This window comes from Alligator sinensis, unplaced genomic scaffold (genome assembly GCF_000455745.1).
Source record: "Alligator sinensis unplaced genomic scaffold, ASM45574v1 scaffold64_1, whole genome shotgun sequence".
NCBI lineage: Eukaryota > Metazoa > Chordata > Crocodylia > Alligatoridae > Alligator > Alligator sinensis.
The window spans coordinates 995,457-1,018,915 of NW_005842458.1; the positions used below are offsets into that span (position 1 = coordinate 995,457).

At 41.6% G+C, this 23,459-nt stretch overlaps 1 protein-coding gene across 3 annotated transcripts in view; it reads left to right on the plus strand.

Annotated features, from left to right (window-relative positions):
• CHCHD3 (coiled-coil-helix-coiled-coil-helix domain containing 3) overlaps positions 1–23,459 on the plus strand; it is a 240,190-nt gene that overhangs the window by 36,227 nt on the left and 180,504 nt on the right. For all 3 annotated transcript variants that reach the window (XM_014523192.1, XM_025212354.1, XM_006030678.2), the window contains exon 3: positions 13,867–13,948. In XM_014523192.1, coding sequence (XP_014378678.1) covers positions 13,867–13,948 — 82 coding nt within the window. The remainder of the gene's footprint in view (positions 1–13,866; positions 13,949–23,459) is intronic.

Genomic DNA, 23,459 nt, shown 5'->3' on the forward strand with positions numbered 1-23,459 from the left:
GCTCATGTTCATCTTGGAGTCAGTAATGACTCCAAGATCCCGTTCCGCCTCTGTGCTTTCAAGAGAGGAACTCCACAGCCTGTATGTATGCTGTGGATTCCTTCTCCCAAGGTGCAGCACCCTGCATTTGTCTATGTTGAACCCCATCTTATTCTCGTCTGCCCACTTTTGTAGTCTGTCTAAATCTAGTTGCAGCCTCTCTCTCCCTTCAAGCGTGTCCACCTCACCCCACATCTTAGTGTCATCAGCAAACTTGGACAATGTGCTTGCAGGCAGGGAGCCTGGGAACAGCCTTGGGAGTGGGGATGGGGTGGGGGGACAGGCACAAGCTCTGCCAGGTGGAGGCTTCTTTCTCTAGCTCCCCTGGGCTCGGGGCTGGGGCTGGGGCTGGGTCAGGCCAGGCTGGGGTTGGGGCAGTGGGGTTTGCTCAGGGACCAGAGCCGCACCTCCTGCACGGAGGCCTGCGGGCTCTATTTAGCCTGCCCCTGATCTCTGTACCCTCAAGCAAAATGGCAGGTGGAAGAAAGTTGTCCTTTCTTTTCTTCATTCTCCTTACTGGAGAAACTAATTATGCCTACTAAATGGGAACGCTGTTAAGCACAGATATTAAAAGAAAGTTCTAGGGAAATTAAATATGAAAAACCCCAAACAAAATCCAATTTTAATTCAGTGGTAGGAGTTCATAACTAAAATCAGGAATTGCAAGAACCTGAGATTCCAGCCATAATGTTAACGTGGCTATGTTCCAGGTGGCCCAGGTGGGATCTTTTTATGGTTATATAATAAAGCTTACACTTACTGTTTAAATTGTAAAAGATATATTATAAAATATGCACGGTATGTAACCTGCTGGACCTCATTTTACCTCTGGAAATTTAACTGTCGCACTTTATGGTTATCTCTGGTAACTATGCATGTTTAAAATGGTATTCATTTTTTTGCATGTAGTTACTTTAGTATTGTTTTGTATGGGGAATGCAAAACATTTGGGAGGCCTTGGGGACATGCTTAACTCCTGTACTAAATTTACTCACGGTGTAAGTGGCTGTAACTTTGAAGATGCAAGGTGTTACCACTGTTCTGGCTGACAGTGAGCTTGGCTCACTGTTTTAAATATGAGCTGCTTGCATACCCCTGGGAGTAGGACTTGCCCTTAAAAAGAAACCTAGTTTGGAATAGGCTTCTTAAAGGGAACTGTGCTCGAGTAAGTGTATCTGTTGCTCGTAATACAGAAATTCAGGAAATGTATAATAAGGTCACTCAGAGTGACTTTTCTGGCATACTGTCCCCATGGATGTTTCTTTTTCACTTTTTTTCTCCTAGTACACACGCCATTAAACTTCCTCAGGGCCTCAAAGGGATTCATTTATCTTTGAAAGAGAAAAACATACTTCAGTTTTTAAGACAGATATTTATTCCCAGAGCCTTTTCTTTTAGTGCTGGAGGAATGAACGGACGATCCATGTATTTTGCGTGGAGTATATGCCTGCTTTTGACAAATTACAGTCTTCTAGGCTGTATATATATTGTTAACCACAGCTAAGATTTTAAAATCAACTTGTTAAATGAAAATACAAGTTGTACTCCAGAATTAACAGAGAGGTACCACCTTTACAACAGCTCTAGCATTCACATTCACATTGTTGGCCAGTGAATCTAGAAGCTGAAATCCATTGGAAGAGGTTTTGTAACTTCATTTTCGTGGCCCCCATCATGCTGTCGGTACTTCACATACCACTGTATCTGAAAGTGCTGCAGCGTTCCCATAATAAATGGACTCTGCATATAGTCATACCCCCCTTTTCCAGGTTCATTTTTTGAAGAAAGAGCTTTTTCCCTGAGTGTAAGCTGATAACTAAATATAAATACGTTGCACTGCTTTTGTCCTTTCAAGATCCCACAGGAGAATTGAATAACCAAGGAAAGGGCTCCTAGGATTTAACATACTAAAAAATACTAAAACAAGACCTACATCGAAAAAAATCTGATTGGTATTTTTTACTGCGTGGAAAAAAAATGCAGCAAGTACAAATGTCAAGATGTTTAGGGGGCCTTATCATAGTTCATTCTCATATGTTAAGTGTGACTTTTCTATGGTTGTTTTGGAAGAAAAAAGAAAAAAGAAGGGCTTATAATTGAACAGTACTCTACAAAGTGGTTCTGCCACAGCTCTGTAGCCGATTTTGTGGGAGATTGGATTGTCTTATATTATTCAACCAAAACCCCTGTTGTTTCTGACAAGTGTACTATGATAAACTGCCCACCTTTAGTTAAGTATGCTTTCAGGAGATAATGGCAACATCTGTTTCTGACTTTTTTGGTAAAATTAAAAAAAATTGTCTCCTCTTGTGCTCACACAAGGTGACAGATTGACAGCTCCTAAAGGGCAGCCGTTTATTTATCCTGAACATGGGCGGCAGCAGAGGAAGCTTTCTGCCACTGACTTTCCAATGGACTTTAATCCTGACCTCAAGGAGTTATTTGTAGGCAAACGGTTTTGTGACTACTCGCTTAGGTAGGGTTGCTCAACCCCCAGCCCACAGACCAATTCTGACCCACAGCCCCATGAAATTTGGCCCGTGGGGTTCTTATGGGTCCAGTAATATGGCCAGAGAGCAGTGGCATCACTCCTCCACCACCAATTTTCTGGACCCATGGGGAGCCCCGGGCCCTGTGTGCTGGATTAGGCACCTGATCCCAGTACACAAGATGGGCAGAGGCACTGTAGGGCCCTAGGGCCTAAACCTGGTGCGTGGGAGCTTTAGGAAGTGGTGCCCAGGGCCTGATCCTGATGCACAGGGTTCGATTCAGCCTGCATACTGTCCCTGCCCCATTCATCTGACCTGCAGGTCCAAAAGGTTCATCACCACTGGCTTAAATCATTCTTGAGAACATCCAGAAAAGTGATGATTCTGACAGTAGCTTTTCTGTAGTAGACATCCATTTGCTGGGGCAAGCTTGAAACTCAATCCATGTTTGATATCCCTCTTTCTAAGCAGTCGCTTGATGGCAGTGACCCTGTTTCTGTTCTCCTATTTGGGGTTTAGACCTAGAAGTGAGAGCCCGTCTCCCTTCTGTTCTCTGCTTCTGAATCTGGTCCCCATTTTTATAACAGAGAGTTTATCCTCATGGTTTTTCTTATGAATAAGGACCCCTTTGTGCTAGGTACTGTACAAATATGAAACAAAAGCATAATCTCATTCTCAAAACACTTACAGCCTAAGTGAGTGATATGAATGTCAGCATATGCCTTTCCTCTAGGTATTTTTGTGCATCATTTCACCAGTGTCTGAGCACCTCCTGATCATTGAATATACTTATCTTCTCAACCCTCACCTTTCTACAGGTGGGGAAGTAGGAACAGACGTTAAATTAAGGGTTCTCAACCTTTTTTGTACCAGGACCCATTTGTAAACATCAATGGCTAGTCCCGATGCAGGCCCCAGCCCCTCAGTGTGTGGGGCATGGGGAGCCCTAAGTATCCCCTTATAGGCTGCAACTCTGCCCTCCTGCAAGGGAAAACCTGTGGTTTCCCACGTTTTCCCTCACTGGGAAGTTAGCAGACTGTGGTGTGGACGCCTACACGGTCAGGTGGGTGGCCAACTGGTTTAGGGACCACACCCAGAGAGTGGTGGTGGATGGTTCCTTCTCGGCCTGGAGGGAGGTGGGCAGTGGGGTCCCGCAGGGCTCAGTCCTCGGACCGATATTATTTAATATCTTCATCAGTGATTTGGACGAGGACGTGGAGAGCACCCTCTCCAAGTTGGCTGATGATACCAAGTTATAGGGCAAAGTTAGTACACCGGAGGGCAGGGAGCAGATTGAGACCGACCTGGACAGGTTGGATCAATGGGCAGAGAGAAATAGGATGCAATTTAATAAAGATAAATGTAAGGTACTCCACCTGGGAAGGAGGAACCCCCAGCACACCTATAGGTTGGGGAGTGTCCTTCTCAGCAGCTTGGAGGCAGAGAGGGATCTTAGAGTCATAATTGACTCCAAGATGAACATGAGCCGGCAGTGTAACGAGGCCATCAACAAGGCCGATTGCACCGTCTCGTGCATTAGCAGGTGCATGACTAATAGATCAAAGGAGGTGATGCTCCCCCTCTATGTGGCACTGGTCAGGCTGCATTTGGAGTACCGCATCCAGTTTTGGGCGCCGCACTTCAAGAGGGACGCGGGGAATCTCGAGAGGGTTCAGAGGAGGGCTACTCGCATGATTAGTGCCTTCGGGAAAGACCCTACGGGGTGAGGTTGAGAGAGCTGAATCTCTTCAGCCTTCACAAGAGACGGCTGAGGGGAGATCTTGTGGCCACCTATACATTTATTAGGGGAGGTCAACGGGAATAGGGGAAGTATTGTTTACTAGGGCACCCCAGGGAGTGACTAGGAATAACGGGTGTAAACTAGTTGAGAGTGGATTTCTGTTAGATATTAGGAAGAAATTTTTCACGGTAAGGGTGGCCAGGATCTAGAATGGGCTTCTAAGAGAAGGTGGTGCTTTCACCTCGCTTGGAGGTCTTCAAGAAGAGGTTAGATAGTCACCTGGCTGGGATCATCTGACCTCGGTCCTCTTTCCTGCCGGTGTGGGGGTCAGGAGGAAAGTAGATCTGGCAAACTACAGGCCCATCAGCCTGACCTCTATCATGGGGCAGGTCATGGAAAAGATTATCAAAGAGGCCATCGTTAACAGGCTAGCTGAAGGCAATATCCTGAGGGATACCCAGCATGGGTTTGTTGTGGGTAGGTCTTGCTTGACCAATCTCATTCCCTTTTATGACCAGGTGACCTATTACCTGGACAAGGGGGAAGAGATCTATGCTGTATATCTTGACTTTGAAAAAGCCTTCGATCTGGTATCCCATGATCACCTCTTGGCTAAACTGGCTAACTGCGGCCTCGACCTCACCACGATCCGCTGGCTGGGGAATTGGCTCCGCGGTAGGACCCAGAGGGTGTTGGTCAACGGGAGCCAATCGTCTTGGTACGCGGTCACCAGTGGGGTCCCTCAAGGCTCTGTCCTAGGGCCTACACTATTTAACATCTTCATCAGTGATGTGGACATTGTTGTCAGCGGTGGACTCGCCAAGTTTGCCAACAACACCAAACTCTGGGGTAAAGCATCCACACCTGAGGACAGGAGGGTGATCCAGGCAGATCTTGACAGGCTCATGAAATGGGCGGATGAGAACCTGATGGTGTTCAACACTGAAAAATGCAAGGTTCTCCACCTTTGGAGGAAAAACCTGCAGCACGCTTATAGGCTCAGCAGTGCTACGCTGGCTAGCACCAAAGATGAAAGGGATTTGGGGGTCAGGATTGACTGCAAGATGAGCGTGAGCCTTCAATGTGATGCTGCGGCTAGTAAAGCGAGCAAAACGCTGGCTTGCATCCATAGATGCTTCTCAAGCAAATCCTGAGATGTCATTCTCCCCTTGTACTCGGCCTTGGTGAGGCCACAGCTGGAGTACTGCATCCAGTTTTGGGCTCCACAATTCAAAAAGGATGTAGAGAAGCTTGAGAGGGTGGAGAGGAGAGCCACACACGTGGTCAGAGGGCAGGAAAGCTGACTTTATGAAGAGAGGCTGAGAACCATGGAACTCTTCAGCCTGGAAAAGCGCAGGCTCAGGGGCGATCTGATGGCCACCTATCAGGGGTGTTCACCAGCGTCTGGGGGAACGTCTGTTCACCAGAGCGCCCCAAGGGATGACAAGATCGAATGGTCACAATCTCTGCTGCGACCGTTTCAGGCTGGATAGAAGGAAGAACTTCTTCGCTGTCCGAGCCCCCAAGGTTTGGAATAGACTGCTGCCGGAGGTGGTTCAAGCACCTACTTCGAACGCCTTGAAGGCACATTTGGATGCTTATCTTGCTGGGATCCTATGACCCCAGCTGACTTCCTGCCCCTGGGGCAGGGGGCTGGACTCAATGATCCTCCGGGGTTCCTTCCAGCCCAAATGTCTATGAAATTTCCCCCCACTACATGGGGAAGCTGCCCACTTGTTGTTTTCAAAAACCTAATAGCTCAGAATTCCTGTGTTTCAATGTCTGTGTGATCTTGGGATCCTTTGTAGTCTTGTAACTGGGTAAGAATTGAAATGAATGTATTAATTTTGTGTAGGCTATACTGTGTTTCATTCATACAGTTGGTTAGATTTAAAATGAACAAACATTGGACGGTTCCTCTTTTCTCTTGGTGTGCATCTTCAAAAGCAGTGTTGTTTGTTTGTTCTCATGCTGCATGTGAAGCCTAGTTATGGTCCAAATTGGAGTACTTATTAAGTGGCAGGCAATAAAATGATGGTTATTTGCATAGTACAGGTCTCAAATTGGAATGGGGTGGGGGAAGAGTCAGTTTAATCCTGAAGGAGCAATAAAATACATAATAAACCTGTAGCCTGTTGCTGTTAATGTTCCAGGTCGCCAAGCTGTTTGTAACACTGTGCTTTCTGATGCAATATTTATGATTATTAGCATGCTGTTAAGAATTTCCTTTCTGACATCTTCATTAACTTTAATGTCTGTAGAGCCACAATTGCCCTGCCAGATCCAGAGACGAGTGGTAGGTTTTTTTGGCAATAACCTTAAGGTATAGTGTCCCAAACTTGATGGTTAATGTATTTTAATGCATATAAGGATGTGATAAACTGCTATAGTGGATCAGCCCAGTGGTCTGTATTGTTCAGTAGCCTTTCCCTGACAACACCAGATGTTTTACAGGTAAATGTATCAACTTGATTATAGACATGGAATAACCTGGCCAAGGGAAGAATTTCTGGTCGATGTATGCTCTGAAGATGCGTTCCCAACTATTTTTCCTTTGTTTTTATAAATATAAGTGTAGGTGCACTAAGCTTTGCCCTTACTATTTTGTGAAAATAAATTCTGCAGTGTATTTGCCTGCAGCACATTTAAACACGCACAAATCTTTTTAATGCCTTTTAAATATTACATGTCCTTTTACCTTTCTAAAATGTGCCTTGCAAAGCTAAGCCCTAAACTGCTCAGGGTTAGGGTTACTAACCCTAACTTCTGGCTGGGTTCAAGTGGGTGTGTCTGATTGTTTTTTTGCTCCTTTTTGACCATAATGTTAGAATATGGCCGTCTTGTTATGATAAGCTGTCTTTGAACGTAATGGAGACAGAGTGTTCAAGGTCAGGGGTAGCCTGAGGTTGTTTTTGAATGTCTTTTCCATTCCTCCAACATAATTTTTTTCTTATCTCCTTTTTCTGATACCTTGACTTACCAAGTAGCAGTTTTTATTAACTGTCCAATGCACTCGAGTCTTTCTTTCCTGCGTAGGTTTATAGTTTATCTAGAACTCAGCCATATGACTAAGTAATTCAAACTATTCCACATGCATGACCTTTCATTTGCCAAAAGTAAGTGCCATCTACCAGCGTGATGCCCAGTTTGCTATGTTAGGTCCTTCCCAGTTGTCTCCACTCTTGATGCACAGATTGCTTAGGCTAGTCATCTACAGAACTTGCCACTTTACTGCTTGTTTTCTTTCCCATGCTGCTTTTCCTGTTCTTGTTTTTTATCTTAGCTAGTTCTTAATCCATGATGGTACTTTTGCATCTCCCTCTGACTGGTTAGTTTCCTTAACAACTTATTATGAGTAACTTTTTTGTCAAAGGTTTTTTGAAACATCACTGAATTGGGTTTTATCTCAGGATCATTCTTTCTTCTTTTTTTGCTCAACAGGAAAACATTTGGTGCCATCTACTATAATATAATAGTCCAAGAATTGCATAGTTTTGCTAGCAGCTCTGCCACTTCATTCTTACATTCTTTCAGAATTGGATTTGTGGCTTGTCGCTTGTTAACTAAGTTACTCAAACACTTCTTTCTTTGACAACTTCATCACTCACAGTCCTTCATCTTTTCACCTGAAGAAGTCGAGTCTAGGTTAGATAACTTGCAGTACCTGTGGAAATGAAGTCTGATGCAAAAATGCAAAATAATTCCTTTGCAGTGTTCTTAGTCTATTTAATTGCCTTGGTCAGACTTGCGTAGTTCAACAAACTCTCAAGTTATTTCGCAGTACAGTTTAGAAGATAAAAGGTTTTTTTTTTTTTTTCCTTCCCTTTCCCCCCTCTAAGTTTCCATGGTTGTTTTAGTTGTACCAATTACGTATTTGTATTTAAAGTGGAACAGTGTGATCCCAGCCTGAATTGGTGCCCCATTTTATTAGCGGCTGTATGGATGTAAGTTTGAGCGGGTCCATGTCTGGATGAGTTTATACTTTAAATATGCGAAATAGAGGATGAGTAAGAGGAAGGAATGTAGCTCATGCATCTTGTGAACATTGTGATGATTTAAAAACCTTATGGTAGTGCCATGAATTTAAAAAAGTGTTTCAGATGTACTTATTAAAATTTTTGCACACATGCTACTATGTTTCCTAGACAGGAATGATAGATTGCTGTTAAAGAACTGGCAGGGGTTTTTGTTGAGTGGTAGCCTTTAATGTTCTTCTAGCATCTTGTGAAGCTTTGGAATGAATTAAATACGGAATTGAAAAGCTAGTTTCTTTTTGGACTCAGGGAGATCTGAGAAATTTCAAATGCTTAGAGACAGCACACTTGCAGAGTAACACTTGGAAACCACCACTTTATTCATATTTTCAATGTGCTCTCTGAGGGTGGAGGGGGAGGTGCTTTAATTAGAGCGGCTTCAAGAGCCTCTTTAATTAAAGTGCTGCAGCATCTCGTGTATCAACATCCCTGTGCTTCAAAATGCCTGCGGGGGTGCTTGAACTAAAGCTCGTTTGACCAGCTTTAGTTCAGGTGTCCCCGCTGCCATTTTAAAAAAACAGGCATTTCTTCATGTCTCCAAAACTGGTTTTTAAGAAGAGAGTGGATTTAACTTCAATAAATAAACTGCTTTCAGAAGTAAAGGAAAGTTAATGATGACACCAAGGCTGCAGGAGTGAGGGGGTCACAGTAGATGGCCATGAACAAGCAGAGCTGAACTAGGAGATAAACCTGCAGGAGGCCCCCCCAACTTTTGTTTTTCTTCAGTGGCTCACAAATTGCAGGAAAGCCCAGCTGAGACAGCTTAGCAGTATATGGATTGGGAATGGCAGTCCCACCTCAATCATGTTGTCTGCAGATGACCTGAAGGGTGGAGAACTATGGTCTTCTTGCCCGATTCCCCCATATCCTCTCTTAGCTCCTCTCATTTGCTGTTCCCATTAGGTTTGTCATCTGATAGAGTATTCTTCAGGGCTGCCATTTCTCCTCCTATTTTGTGGTTTGGCTGGGGGTGACCTTCTGCCTTCTATACAGGGTACAGAATTTAAATTTTAATATACTATGTTTTGAGATGTTTTGAGATCTTTATCCTTGGAAATTTTTAAGAGCACATTTAAAACAAACTTGCCTGGAATGGTTCAGACAGGCTGCATTCACACTTGCAAAGGATCTGGGAGAATTCTAGGTTTGTCTTCCTGGTAGACGAACTTATCCAGAGACCTTTTGAACAGACATTCAAATGCTGATCCTGCTCTGCAGGCTCCCTCAGTCTGCTTGGAGACAGATGGCAGCAGTGCAAAGGGCAGCTCTGATTGGCTGACCCATACTGCTTCGGGTCAGCTTGTGTCTCCTTGCAGCACAATTTGGGGATTGTGAATGCGGTGCATTTTGCTCCTTGCTTGGCTGGAACATAGAATCTAGCCCAAGAAACCTACAGTCTCCCTGGGGAGGGGTGGGATGTGGGGGGAGAGGAGAGCTGGAAGCAAAGCACCCTGGGATGCTGGGGCACTGTGCTGTGGCATCTCTTGGAAGAGAAAATGTACAGACATTTACTCTCCTGCAAGCAGTTAAACTATGGTTGTTCCCTGCTCATTTTTCTCTTAGAGCAGCCAGTTTTGCTCTGGGAGATAAATGCTGAATATCTATATATTCCTGGTTTCTACTGGGAGAACAGTGACTCTGCTCACTATCTTGAGGCTTGCTTTGCTGTAGCCTGGCCTGTTTTGGGAATCTGCTAGACGGTGTTGGGAAACAGTCTGCCTGGTATGCTAGGTCTGACATGAGATTTTGAGGGAGTGGAAATCTAATCTTTGAATGGGGCACTTGGGATTTTTTTATTCTGGCCATTCTAATGCTACTCACCAGTTCCCTGCAGTTGATCCACAGTGATTCTGCTAATCTCTAGGAGCATACTGGAAAAAAAAGGTAGGATGTTCACTGACCCCACAGTAACTGGCTTTTTGAGATGCAGTCTGGGTAGATCCAATTAATGACCCCCCTGCCCCATCCAAGGTTTTATAAGCTACAGATAACACCAGTTTTAAATTGTGAGGAAATAAATTGCTTCAACTCTGCCCTTTGGTCTTGCTTTGAAATATAGGGAGATGTAGGATGCATACCTGGTCACATGAATGGTCAAAAGGGTCTATGCTTACACCAGTGATTCTCAATCAGGGTGCCTTGAGATCCTTTCATAGGATGCCATAGGGTGCCACAAAACGTTAGCACTGTGCAGACATTTACAAGATAAATCCAGAGATTTCAAATAAGTATCCTCCCCATCAAAACTATTTTGACCTGTGGTGGTCTTTGCAACACAACACTTTGCCTAGTATTCTTCCATAGTCAGAAAATGAGTGAAAACCCAAGAGCTGGCATTGTCCAAGCGGTTCCTTGAGTCTAACAAGGTTGAGAACTAGTGGTGCACATGCTGCATGTACAGGTGCGTGTATTGGGACCAGCACTAGGGCTGTGCGAAGCTTCGGTTGCTAATTCAATTTGGAGGAGATTCGGTCTGTTTCAGTGGCCAGATCTCCGAATCCAAATTGAATCGGGAGACCGGTGTCCCACAAATCGGTCGGATCCAAATTGAATACTAGCCACTTTGCACAGGCCTAACTAGCCTCTCGAAGAGCCACAATGACTATATGGTAAAAAAAAAAAAGTTTTTGTTTCTGGCAGCTGCTCCTTTCTTGCTGTCTTCAGGTGATATTTATATGAACAGACCTGTACATATACATATTTAAAATTCTTCAGTTCTTTATTTGCCAGTTGTCTACTTTGAATGTCATATGGTCTGAGCAGAAATTGCCATCAGATGCTGAAAGTCTTTTCTGTTTTTCACCTAGAAATGGATCTAGCATCTCTGATACTTCGTCTTGATAGAAACGACATTTTTGACTGCTGTTTTTCTCCCAGCCCGTAGCCTGTCTCTTGGAATTTCAGTCTTTGCCAAGGCATGTCTCGTTTTGGAGCCATACAACTTGTATCCTATAACAGAATCCTATTTAATGATCTACAGCTCCAGTTTTATTTCCTATTAGTATCTGGCTGATCGATGTATAACCTAAGTGATTGTTAAGGTCAAATGTGCCACGTCTTTATTGGCTGATACCTGAATCTTATTTATTACACTTTAAAAGAGAGTTCCATGGTTCATTAGACATATTTTACTCATTTTTGTACATTAGAACAATAAACTTCATGATACTGATGGTGGTGAGAGCATAATTGTTATGCAATGTGTGTATATTCTTGAGTGCTGCATTAAATGACATGAAATATTGAAATACCTTTTCAGAGATAAAACTAATAGGATCGATTTTAACAGTGAATGTATTTTTACAGGTCTTCTAGATGTGCAGAAAATGAGAGGAAGTTTCTCTGCTGTGGCTCAGCACAGCTAGGGGAGCTGTTTTGGGAGACTAGCAAAGGGATTAAATTAGTTTAAGCTTTGGTCAAGCATTTCTGACTGAGTTCTCAAGATTATTTTGCAGATAAGATGGCTTTCATTTTGGCCTTTATAGGGGTGGCATTCATTCTTAAGGGTAGAAATGCAGTCTCTTAACTGCTTAGATTTTTCATTTCTAATGCTCACTGATGTGTTGGGATGATTTGTGCGTTATGCTATGACAACTGGATCATTGTTCATTGAGGCTGACACTTCTGCTAAATATATTTTGTAGCTTTTTTGATAGTCTTAGTATCTTGTATAGGTACTTGATACTCAGTGGAAGTGCATGGATCAGGGACGGGCAGTTATTTCGGACGGAGGACCACTTACTGAGTTTTGGCAAGCCATTGAGGGCCTCATGACAGGCAGCCAGGGGCAGATAAATATTAATTTTCTAAATTTTTTAGGGGCCCCGCAGGCCAGATAGTGGCCTGATGGGTCATATCTGGCCTGCGGATCACATTTTGCCCACCTCTGGCATAGATACAGTATAACAGCTCCACTGTCTTTATCAAATCTGAAGGAGGATGAGGGCGTGCTGGTTTAGGCTCAGCCGGGACCAAATCGGTGAGGATGCTTTGAATGTTGGGCGAGGACAGTCTCTCTGCTCTTGACAACATGTGCAAGTCTGCTATTTTTGACCTGGGTTTTGTAATGATGCGCTCCTAGATCAAACAGCAGGTGTGTTTCTGGTCCAAGATAGAAGCAGGCATGGTTTTTTTTCCTTCCAGCATAGACTCTGCTTCTGTGCATTTGTCACCTTGAGGTTAGGTTGCTACAGTGCATAAAGATGGTCGGCCTGCTCGGTCCCAGAAGAACGCAGAAGATTCATGAGGCATTTTTGGACTAGTGGTTTTTAAAGTTGCTCTGGTTTGTGTTTATGCATAGTTTTCCAGCTGCTGGCCGTAAAGTGTTCGGTTTGCAGTCGTCTTATTTTTCTGTTTCCCTTCTTACCTGCCTAGCAGGTAAGTCTGTGGGGAAGGAAAGGGGGAGGTGGGGGTGCAGATTGAGGCAGAGGGAGAGAAAATTATTTGGGGGCGCACCTCCCCAGCAGGTTGTCCCATCCGGCTGGGGCCCCACTCAACTTACCACTGCTCCTGCCTCTGCAGCACTGTCCCTCACCACGGGGGCCTCGATCTAGCCCCTGCCCCTTCCCTCCCCGACGGACTGACCTGCTGGGCTGGGGCACGCATGCATGCACGCGGGCACTCAGCTCCCCACCCCAGCCTCGGATCAACTCCAAGAGGCTCCGAGATCTGCTGGTGGGTCGAGATCCACTGGTTGGTGACCACTGGCATCAGGAGTGCTTTTACCAGTGGAGGAAGAACACTATTCTCTATTAACATAGCTCTTTTAGTTATATCATACTATCCCAGCAGTGCGGTTTAACTGAAGTCAGCCAGGAACCTTGATGTAAATCATTTATTTTTCGTTTAGTTTAATTCCTCTTTCACAAGTGTAGTTTCTAACTATTTTCCTGAAGGAAGGTTGTTCTTCTTTGCTGGTATAAGCACTTAGACATATTGACTAGTATAGCTATTCCATTAATTTTAGTACTTCTAGACAACCAGGAGGAGTCACTATTTTCTCTACACATTTATATAAAAAATTATATATCTGAACACACATTTATTCAGTTTTTAAGTATTTACTTTTATATAGAAAATGGAGAAGGTTTGGTTTACTTACTAGATGATGCTTTTTATTCATGTCTTTTGCCAGCTATTGGATAGGAAAATAGAATTCAATAAAAATATACAAATGCGTCTCTTTGCATCCCCGAATGACAGAGGTAGTCGTAAGGTTTGTTTGCTAATTGTTATTGGGCCAATGCTCTTTTTCAAGTCTACTATCTGTAGTGTAGGTTTGGCTATGAAGGGAGGATTTCAGGTTTACAAGCTGATTTGAGTGAGGAGAGGGTATGTATATTAATTGAAAATGTGTAGAGTAATATCACTTATCCAAAATCCAATTCCCCCCTCCCTCCCCCCGATAATGGAAGTTCAATTTTGGAAGGTCTTTGGGTTTGATAGGAAAAATAAATGGAAAACAATATAGTATATTATGTTACAAAATGTTTTGTTTCTGTAATTGATAACAATACTGTGTTTTGATAACATCTTTATTTTCTATAACTTTCATTAATCGCAGTTAATGAAGAAGAGCTAAAGAAAAGAATAGCTGAAGAGCTGGCATTAGAACAAGCCAGGAGAGAGACTGAAGCTCACAAAAGGTTTGTTTGTGATCATCCACAGCTGTACTTTTTATAAAAATTGTTCAGTGATTTTTGGTAGTTTTACAATAAATGAAGAGCTATTGAAATGTCTAATGACATGCTGATTTATAGTGCCATAGGAAGAACGGGTAGACTCTGTTTTGGTGTTAAATGCATGTTAAAACAAATTAACTGAGTCCTTTGCTATAGCTCTCACTCTTAATTTGTTATCTAAATCCCTTTGACCTCATAAACCTGATTTGCTTGTAATATTTTAAACCAAATGTGCATTGCGTTAGGGTTGACAGTAGTCTTATGTAGAGCTTACATTGTTGCTTGTGTAGGATGTTTTGGATAGGGATGATCCAGCCTTGGGCAGGGGTTGGACTAGATGTCCTTTGGACGTCCTTTCCAGCTCAACTTCTCTCTTACTTGGATTTGTTGATATCTCTGAAGTCCTGGAAGACACTTGGCTGCACAGAGATAGAAACAAGTTGGGAGAAATGCAAAGGTGTGTTGCTTAGAACTGTTCTGCTTGAGTAAAGAGGTACATTTTAATAGTAGGGGAAATATTAGTTTCTTGTTAAACATAAATCTTAACTACTTAATGTCCTTTGCCTTTGGAGTTGGGGAAGAAGAACTCATTACAGTAGGTTTCTTAAATCAGAGTGTAATTAGTACCGCTAAAATTGGCTGCATACATTTCTTTTGTTTTGCACTCAGCAGTATATTATTATTTAATTGGATTAGGTTGACGGATTATATAATTGGATACCAGAGTACAGCCATTCCAAAAAACCCAGACCCCTTTGATTCAGCTGTAAAGCAAATCAGTACGTTATGGTGAAATCTTCTGCTTGACATATTCCTGCTCTTTGAAATTGCATTTGGTGTTCATAAGGAAATTTTGTTTAGAACTTGCATTTCATATTAAACTGTGGCTCATTTAAACAATTTTGCAGTGTCCATATGTGTTTTTATTTTGGTTTTATTATTTTGTTTTGGTTTTTGTTTTTTACTTTTCAGTAACTTTCTCTGTTTATTCCATAAGTCCATTTTGCTTGCCCTTGCCATGGTCTGTGAAATGTAAGGGGCATATTGGCTTTGAGGGACCCTCTTTTTTCATATCTGGTATTGTATTTCACAAATACCAGGGCTGACCGTCTGGCCTCATTTTGGCTAAAAGAGTAGAGGCGAAGAGTTTATCTTCTCTTTTTTTTAGTACAGAGAAAAAGCTTGGGAATGCAAGACCTTTTTTCTCTGAAATTAATTTTGAAAAGTTTTTTTTTTAACCTACTTGTCATATCTTGATAGCAGTGTTTGAACGTATACATTTAATCTGTGGTCAGAAATAAGCATGGAGGTTTTTAACCGCTATACAGAGCATAAAAGTCATTTAAAATATTTTTGGCACAGTGTTGTTCAGCACGGTGTTTGCTTGTTTTTTTAAATGTAAGATGGTCTAGAGAAGCAGATATCTTTCAAGCTGAAGTTGGTCACGGTATCACATCACATCAAGTAATTTCACCTGCGTTTTGATACTTTAGGATAAATACTGTGTTTACGTGGAACAAGGAATTGATGCGTTGATCAGGTTCTTCCATAACTTGCACAGAATCTGCCCTGTAAACCCTTGTGTGACTGGCTTTTATGCTGCTCAGTTTTCATAAAGTTGTCAACCTACCCGCCAGTTTTATTCAGTCCAGGAAGAATGATGCCTGCAGAGGACTGGGGTGTAACGGACTTGTAAGCAATGCAGTCCTTGTATCACGATGGAAACTCTTTAATTGGAGGGAAATATAATGGTCATCCCTTTTGCCCTCCAAAACACCCATCTGTTGGCAGAGCCCGTGTGCATTTTTTTTACTGTCACTAAACTTAAGTTTTGAAGTAAATAATTATAGAAATGCTAGTAGCCCTTCACATAAGGAATAGTTCATAGCAATCCCATGTGTTTGTGCAATATTTGAAATTGTTTGCAACATCGCAGATGGAATAAACATAAGTGGGGCAGGAGTCCTTTCAACCGTAGCCATTTCTATTCAGAAGACAAAAATGTAGATGATACTTTGAAGCTTAGGCATATTCTGTTTTCTTGCATATGCTTTGCTTTTAATGGTTATTACAAATACATTTTGTGGAGAGTGTTTTGTTATGCATGTACTTGAAAATACTTGTATATCTGGAGCTGTTCATTAGTGCGAGTTGCTGGCTCTCCTCGAATGGCGCAGTACTCGTATAGGTACGTACCATGATTCTTCTAAGCCAATTTGGCAGAAACCTAATGGTGTCTATGTGAAGAGCTGATTAAAAATGTCTCTGATTAAGTTTTCACCTGCTTCCTCAGCCCGTATGTCAAGCTTCTTGACAGAGAAAAAAATGCCTCCAATATTGACCCCTAGCCTGTGATATCCGATTTGCACCTTTTACTTACTCAAGCAGATCAGACTCTATGCATGTGATACCTATTCTTGAAGAAATGTATATGGGGGTGTGAGCCTGGCAGAATGCACGTGCATTAAAAAAAACCAAACAAACCCAAAAAAACAACTTTTACAGAAATTTCACCATTGCTCTTCACATTAGTGAATTCAAATGATGGTGTGCTCTGTAAACTGTTGCGTTCTTTTTGTCAGCTGTCCAGTTTGAAAACCTACTACTTTTATCCATTTTTGCTTTTCTTTTTAAGAAAAATACTCGTCAGGCCTGACATTCATCATCTACTTTGAACTTATGATTTCTAAATTAGTTTTTTATGGATTTTTTACCCATAATGGTATGTATTACACAGCAGCTTTTTTTACCCATAATGGTATGTATTACACAGCTACATTTTTATCCCTCTTAAAAAATGACGTGCTTTTTCCAGCATTGCTTTCACAATAAAAAAGCTGTTAAACATAAAGATGTTTTGAGCTATCCAAAAATAACTGTGGGAGTTGAGATGAATATTTAGCACATTCCTGAGAATTAAACAAGTTCATGTTCATGTATTTGCCATATATGGCCACTTCCTGATCTGATTGCAGGACACCTTCAGAGAGTGAAGTGCAAAGGAAGAAAATGGCCTTGCTTATGCAGAAGTGCCGTAGGCTGGTGGGCTTGGCTCTTTGAATTTTATTTGTGTATGACTGCATTCACTATTGGTTAAATACCAAGAAGCATCATTCCCAAATAAGGTTTGTGTTACTCTAAGCAACTTTAAATTCCCTTAAATGAAGAATGGAAATGAATACAACAAACTCGCCTTGTCTTCGAGTAGTGCCTCCAGAAGGTGCTGCCTTTGGAACTGATGAGTTACCTTGGCTGTGAAAGTGCACGTGCCATGTACAGTCGTTCAGGACTTTACCAGGAAAGTCACCGTTCTCCCAGTAGAAACCAAAGATGTACAAATGTTCATGTTCTTTTTCTTGACCCAAAATGGCAGCCGTGGGAGAAAAAATAAGCCGAGTTATATCAGTTAGGAGTCGCTCCCAGGAGAGTTTATTTTGGGTTCTAAACTGCTGCTGGATAGTGCTGGGGTCCATGGGAAACTGGGGTTGTGTGGAAAGAGAGGCTTGGCAGCACAGATGGTGATTTAAAGCTGGTAGGGCTGGGAGCCAGGGCTGGGGAAGCTCTCCCCAGAGTAGCAACGCAAAGCCCCCACCTGATTCTCATGCTGGAGTCCCAGGTATGTCAAGTGGTGGGGGCTTTGCTACGTGTTCAGTCAGTACCACAAGCCCTGCCTGTTTCTCACTTTGGAGTCCTTGATGTCAGAAGTGCGCAGGGGGCTTTGCTCTACCACTCCAGTCCCCCAGGACCGGGACAACAGGACCAGCCTGCACTTCCCCCAGCTTGGGGTCGCCGTGGTCTCAGGAAGGCTCAAGGAGCAGGGGAGATGGTTGGAGGCTGAATGCTGGAATCGATAAAGGTTTGTACCTGGCCACAATCTCCATGGTCCTTGTACACTTAGGTCAATATTTTATTGTTCCCTTTGACTGCTGTATAACTCGCCTGTATAAATGACCAGTGCACTAATCGTGTTGATAGTTATGCAAGCTTTTCAGATGCATAACTTTTTTAAGGATGGTTTTATGATCAGAGCCTAGGGAGATAGGGTGTGTGTGTGTGTGTGTGTGTGTGTGTGTGTGTGCATAAATACAATTTTGATAAGATAATCATATCAATATCTAGATTATGTCACTTTCATTTAAACAATGCGTGTGTTTTTTAAAAACATGCACCTGTATTTTAATACCTTTTTGTGTGAGGTTGGATGCAACGATGAACCTCACCAGCTGTTTCCTTGAGAGCATGCTGCTAAATGATACCCTGAGCTCTATGGTAGCCTAATGGCTATTCTAGGCGTTTCATTTCTCCATTGCTGATGAGGATTCTTCTTACCTAAGATTGCCTTCCCCGCCCCAAATTTGCAAGTTTCTGATGAGTTTATTAAGATGAAATGTGTTGCAGTGATGAATCAATCTGAGGACTGATGGCTGTCGTCACAAGAAGGGGCTTGACGTCATAGGAAACGTTCTGCTCTTATTTGAACTCAGGAAAGTTCTGCTGTTATCCTCAGCGTGGCCGTAACTTCACCCTGAAATTCACAGTCACCTTTTTCATCGTGATCGTTGTGTAACTTTTCCTAAAAATGCTGTAACAAAATAGTCCTGTAAATGAGAGATTCTATTAGGACTGTAATCACCCGTACTAATAAAGTGGATTAATGTGCTTGCTCTTTGTGAAATCTTTCTTCGTTGCATCTTTTTAAATGAAGGGAACATTTAAAAAAATGGATTTGAAGAAAGGAAAGCACATTTGCCCAATGTCTTGTTTAATGGTAGAATATTAACAAGATTATGCAAAGTGTGAACTATGGTTTTCTGGACTATGCACAGCTCAGCTGTTTCAATTCTTTTTTTTTTTTTTTTTTTTGCTTTTCTACACTTTGAAATTCATTTAATTTTAGAAGTGTCGTCTTCTCCAGGAAAATGAAGCTTTGATTATAGTTAAACTTCAGCAGAGTTCATACTTACTTTTTTGAAGTATAATGCAGCCACAATACCTAGTGGGCTTGTGCAGTCTTTGGCTGCAGTCATGAAAGTTTGCAAGCGTTAAATTTTCCAGAGGACTTGCCTGCTGCCGAAAATGAACATAAACAATGGCAAAAAGGATAACGATGAAACATAGAATGGAATAATCAGCATTCACAGTCTTTTTTGTCTTTCGTATCAATATTGCAATTTGATAATACTACAGAAACGTTAGACTTGGTGTGTGATTGTTTTTCTCATCTGAAAATGAAGAATGAAATACCACAAAAGTATTTGTATGTTTTGTCTCTATAGTCTCAGTTGTGCATTTTATTATAGCCCAAATTATGTATGTAGCACTGGAAAAGAGAATGGTAAAGAGTGGGAGAACACAAGCAAGAGGTGACCATTCTCATTCTTTACATATGTTAGCGTCTTGTTGTCTCTGCCTCCAAAATGAATTAAAATATATGGGTAGTATTGGAACAGTCACAGATGTGGACGTGCTAGGATGTTAGTGATTTAGTTCTTTGCCAAGAAATGAAATTATACACAAATGTGGCAATAAGATGTCAAATGTCCCTGTCAGATGAGGTCCCATATAGAGAGATCATTACAATGGCTCTTGTCATTATCATAGTTTATTCAATATACGCTCATTTTGTTGATGGTGGCAGTTTGACGTTGATGATGTGCCAATAAAAGGGTTTTTTTTTGTAATTGGAAGCATTTGTCTCGCCGGCACGGAGGTGGCCTGCATCATGCCAGATGGTGCCATGGTTCATGAACTTTAGAGATGAGAATCTGCTTCTGGTCAGCGAGATGCACCTGCTTCATTGGGTTCTGCTGAGAAATCTGCACAACTCAGTGGAGCAGCATGCCTGCCTCTGGGAAAATGTGACAGTATTAAGCTAGCACCAGAGATCGCTAAGAAGCAAAACTCACACCTGTGTCAAAACCCTCCCCTAAAACAGAAATAGTATTAAACTAGAGCAGTTCATTGCCAAGAAACAAACTTTTTCTATCATGATATTTCAGATTTTGCATGCTTTTAGAGTTATCCTACTTCCATGCTTTCCTGTCTTGTGCTACTGCTCTGACTTGCATCTAATGACAGAAGTTGATGTTTGGAACCATCCTGTTGTCCTCATCACTACTGGTGGGTGAATCTTGAAGTACACAGTCATTACTGAAATTGTACCTTTTCATCTGGATTTTGGGGGTACTGGATAAATCCAAAATGTTGGTTGCACCCCCCTCCTGCCCTGAGAGGTAGATGAATAAGCAACTTAACTTGATGGACGTGGAAAATAGAGGTGTTCAGTGATCTGCCCCATGCTGTGCAGGAAGCCTGTCTTGGGACCCCGAAGCCTGACTCCCTACTTCCAGTAATATTCCAAATGGGCGAACATGGAAACATATGGTGATATAATAGGTTAACGGAAGATATGACGTAGAGAGAAATGTTGGCATTTGGTTTTTGAAAATGATTTTATTTGTTCCTCATTGTGCTTGGTGCTGTACAAGGGACATCTAATTACAGCCCAGGTTTTGCATTTTAAAAGGCAGACAGAAGAAAAGACACACTGGGAAATCAGAAGGGGAGAATAAGTTAAAGATTTTATGATGATGGTAATATTGATGACTCCTACTGAGGCTTGTTTGTTGTCAGCCTCAATAGACTATTGGATTTTCTCCACTGAAATACATAAAAAAGTTGCTTGAATAAGGAAGACAAGTAAAAGGCACCGTGTGCTGTAAACTGTGACCGCTAATAATAGTCCCAGTAGTAAAAATGTCTTTGCCTTTCAAACAACCTTACTTATCTGGCAAATAGTTAAGTTTAGTTGAATGTTACTTTTGAATTTTGAGTATTCCTGCTCTTCATGGCTGTTCTTGGATTTTTATATGATTTAGCCCCTGACTAACAGTAATATTTTAGTTCTGTAGTATGTATGTGCATACACTATTTTAAGGCACCTTTCTCTCAAATCTCTAATGAAAGAGCATGAATTCTTTGCCTTTATGAAATGGTTATTATAAAAATGAAATAAGATCTGTATCCTCTTCAGCTCTGTGTTACCTGTTGTATCTTGTCGTCTTTGTTTTACCTTTTTATTGCAAGTTTTTAGAGTAGGATTGCTGCTTTTCTTCAGTGCAAAACAATTCTTTCTTCCTCTTCCTCCCTGCCCCTGCCCCCCTGGGGTCTTCTTCCCAAAGCAAAATAAAAAAAGGTTTAATTGGACAAAATATATGCTAATATATATTTATATTTTTTTATTTATGTATTTTAGCATATATATGCGCACGATGATGTATACTAAAAAAAATCTTAAGTGCTCTGTCTGTTCTCTGCTTTCCAGATTGATTTCATAGATTTCATAGACATCAGGGCTGGAAGGGACCTTGGAAGATCATCGAGTCCAGCCCCCCGCCCAAAGGGCAGGAAGTCAGCTGGGGTCATAGGATCCCAGCAAGATAAGCATCCAGTTTCATCTTGAATTGGGCCAAAGAAGAAATGAAACAAACTATCCAGGTTACACCAGTCACAATATACCCTGTTAAAAGGTGATTTCCAGTAGCCAGTATATAGGGATGAGTGAAATCGTGTTCATGTGGGACCCTTTCACTTTACCAGTACTTGGAGTAATAGATAATATCATCCGATATGCAATCCAGAGAAGCTATACTGCATTTAATTTAGATTAAATTATGGAAGCAGACCTGCTTCTTCTAGGATAAGCCTGATCAAAGCTGACTTAAATTGAAACCAAAATTAAAACCTCTACGCAATTTTGCACAAGTTTAACTAACTGTGCAACTTTCTTGTGTACAAACTGTTAGTCTCATTCAGTCTCTGCGCTCTGTTTGGACTGTCATTGAGGTGCCAGCTGTGGGTTGTCCCAAGTTTTGTTTTGTCCCATTTGCGAGTTGGTCCCAAGTCGCTGTAAGTTGGTGGTAATTTTTATTGCTTGTTAACGTGTGCCAGATTTGAACCTGCAGAGCACCAGTGGCTGCTTCCATAAACCAAATCACGTGAAAAATATTTTCAGTTCATAATAGTGTGGATCGCTCTTCAGACATTTCCTGTTAATGAATTGCTAAAGTTTGTTCTACTTGGCTAGTCGGGCTCTGTGGTATTGGCATTTTATCTGTCATTAGGTGGATAATGTATTGCAACCTCTGTCTACCGTATTTCTAAACCTCCTTATCCATTCAGGGAAAACCCTTCGAAACTGTAAATCAACTTTTAAAAATATGTACACAGTAGTGCCTGAAGGTGGTTCTCAGTGGTAGCTTATTTGATTGGAGCCATTAGTTGTTTCTTCTTTTTTTGTGGTTTGGGCAAGTCGGAATGTAGTTGCAATACATTTTGCAGTTTAATTGATACTCTGGTGTGTCTGAGTGCTTTCCCCCCTGCCTTGCTTTGTCATGTCTCAGCAGTGCATCGCATATGTGACAAACTCTTAGCAAACTTCTTGCCATAGACAGCTTTTGCAGACGAGAGCAGCAAATTCACCAGTCAAGATACAAAGTGAAAGAAAAATGAAGAACAATATTAGAAAAGAACCCTTTGGGAAACTGCACAAAAATGTTATATTAAAATCAATACTGGGGCTTGACCTCTTGTGGTACTGTATATTTTAAAGCATTCTATTGATTTCTCTTTTAATAACATGTTTATTCTAGTTTACTGGCATGGATCTGCAGAATAAAAGGGGAATTTTTTTTCTCTGTTCATCTTACGCAATGCCAAGTCTCTCAGTCTATAAAAGCTGTATTCTTTTTTGTCTTTTTCAGTGCATGTTGGGTAGTGTATTAGGTGTTAAATTCTTGAAATAGAATTTAATTTATTTTTTAAATCAACTCATACTGTTACATGTAATTCATTATGTTACGTTACCTTTCAAACTAGGAAATCCGCTTCATCCCACAACCAAGGGACAAAATCGACTTTGATATTCAGAGACAGTTGCAGACCAGTATTCCCAAGCTGGTATCTCTGTCTATTCTTTAAATTCTTTGTGAAAGCAGACCACAGCAATATATATTAGAGAACTGGGAGCCATTTCACATGACAGCAAAAAGTACCAGAGTACAAATGTTCTCATTTGAGGATCTCCAAAATAAGAATTTCATAGCTTTTGACATAAATGACCTATAACCTTAAAAGCTGTTAGGTCCCTGACACAAATTGCATTTATTGTGCAGTAATAAATTTGAACGTCTCGCAGATGCAGAGTAATTATTGTATGATAAAATGGCCAGCCAGCCACAAAGGTGTTGCTTGAAAAATGTTGAACTGCCTTTTTAATTTAATTTAATTTTAATTTAATTTAATTTAATTTAATTTAATTTAATTAAAAAAATTTCTTTTTCTTAACCTATTCTCCATCAAATATCAGTTTGAACAGGTAGTATGTCAGACAGGGTGAAAGTGTTTGGCCAGATCCTCCAGCATCCCAGGCTGGATTGCTCTCTTCTCCCTCTCCCACCCCCTCCATCCTTGCAAG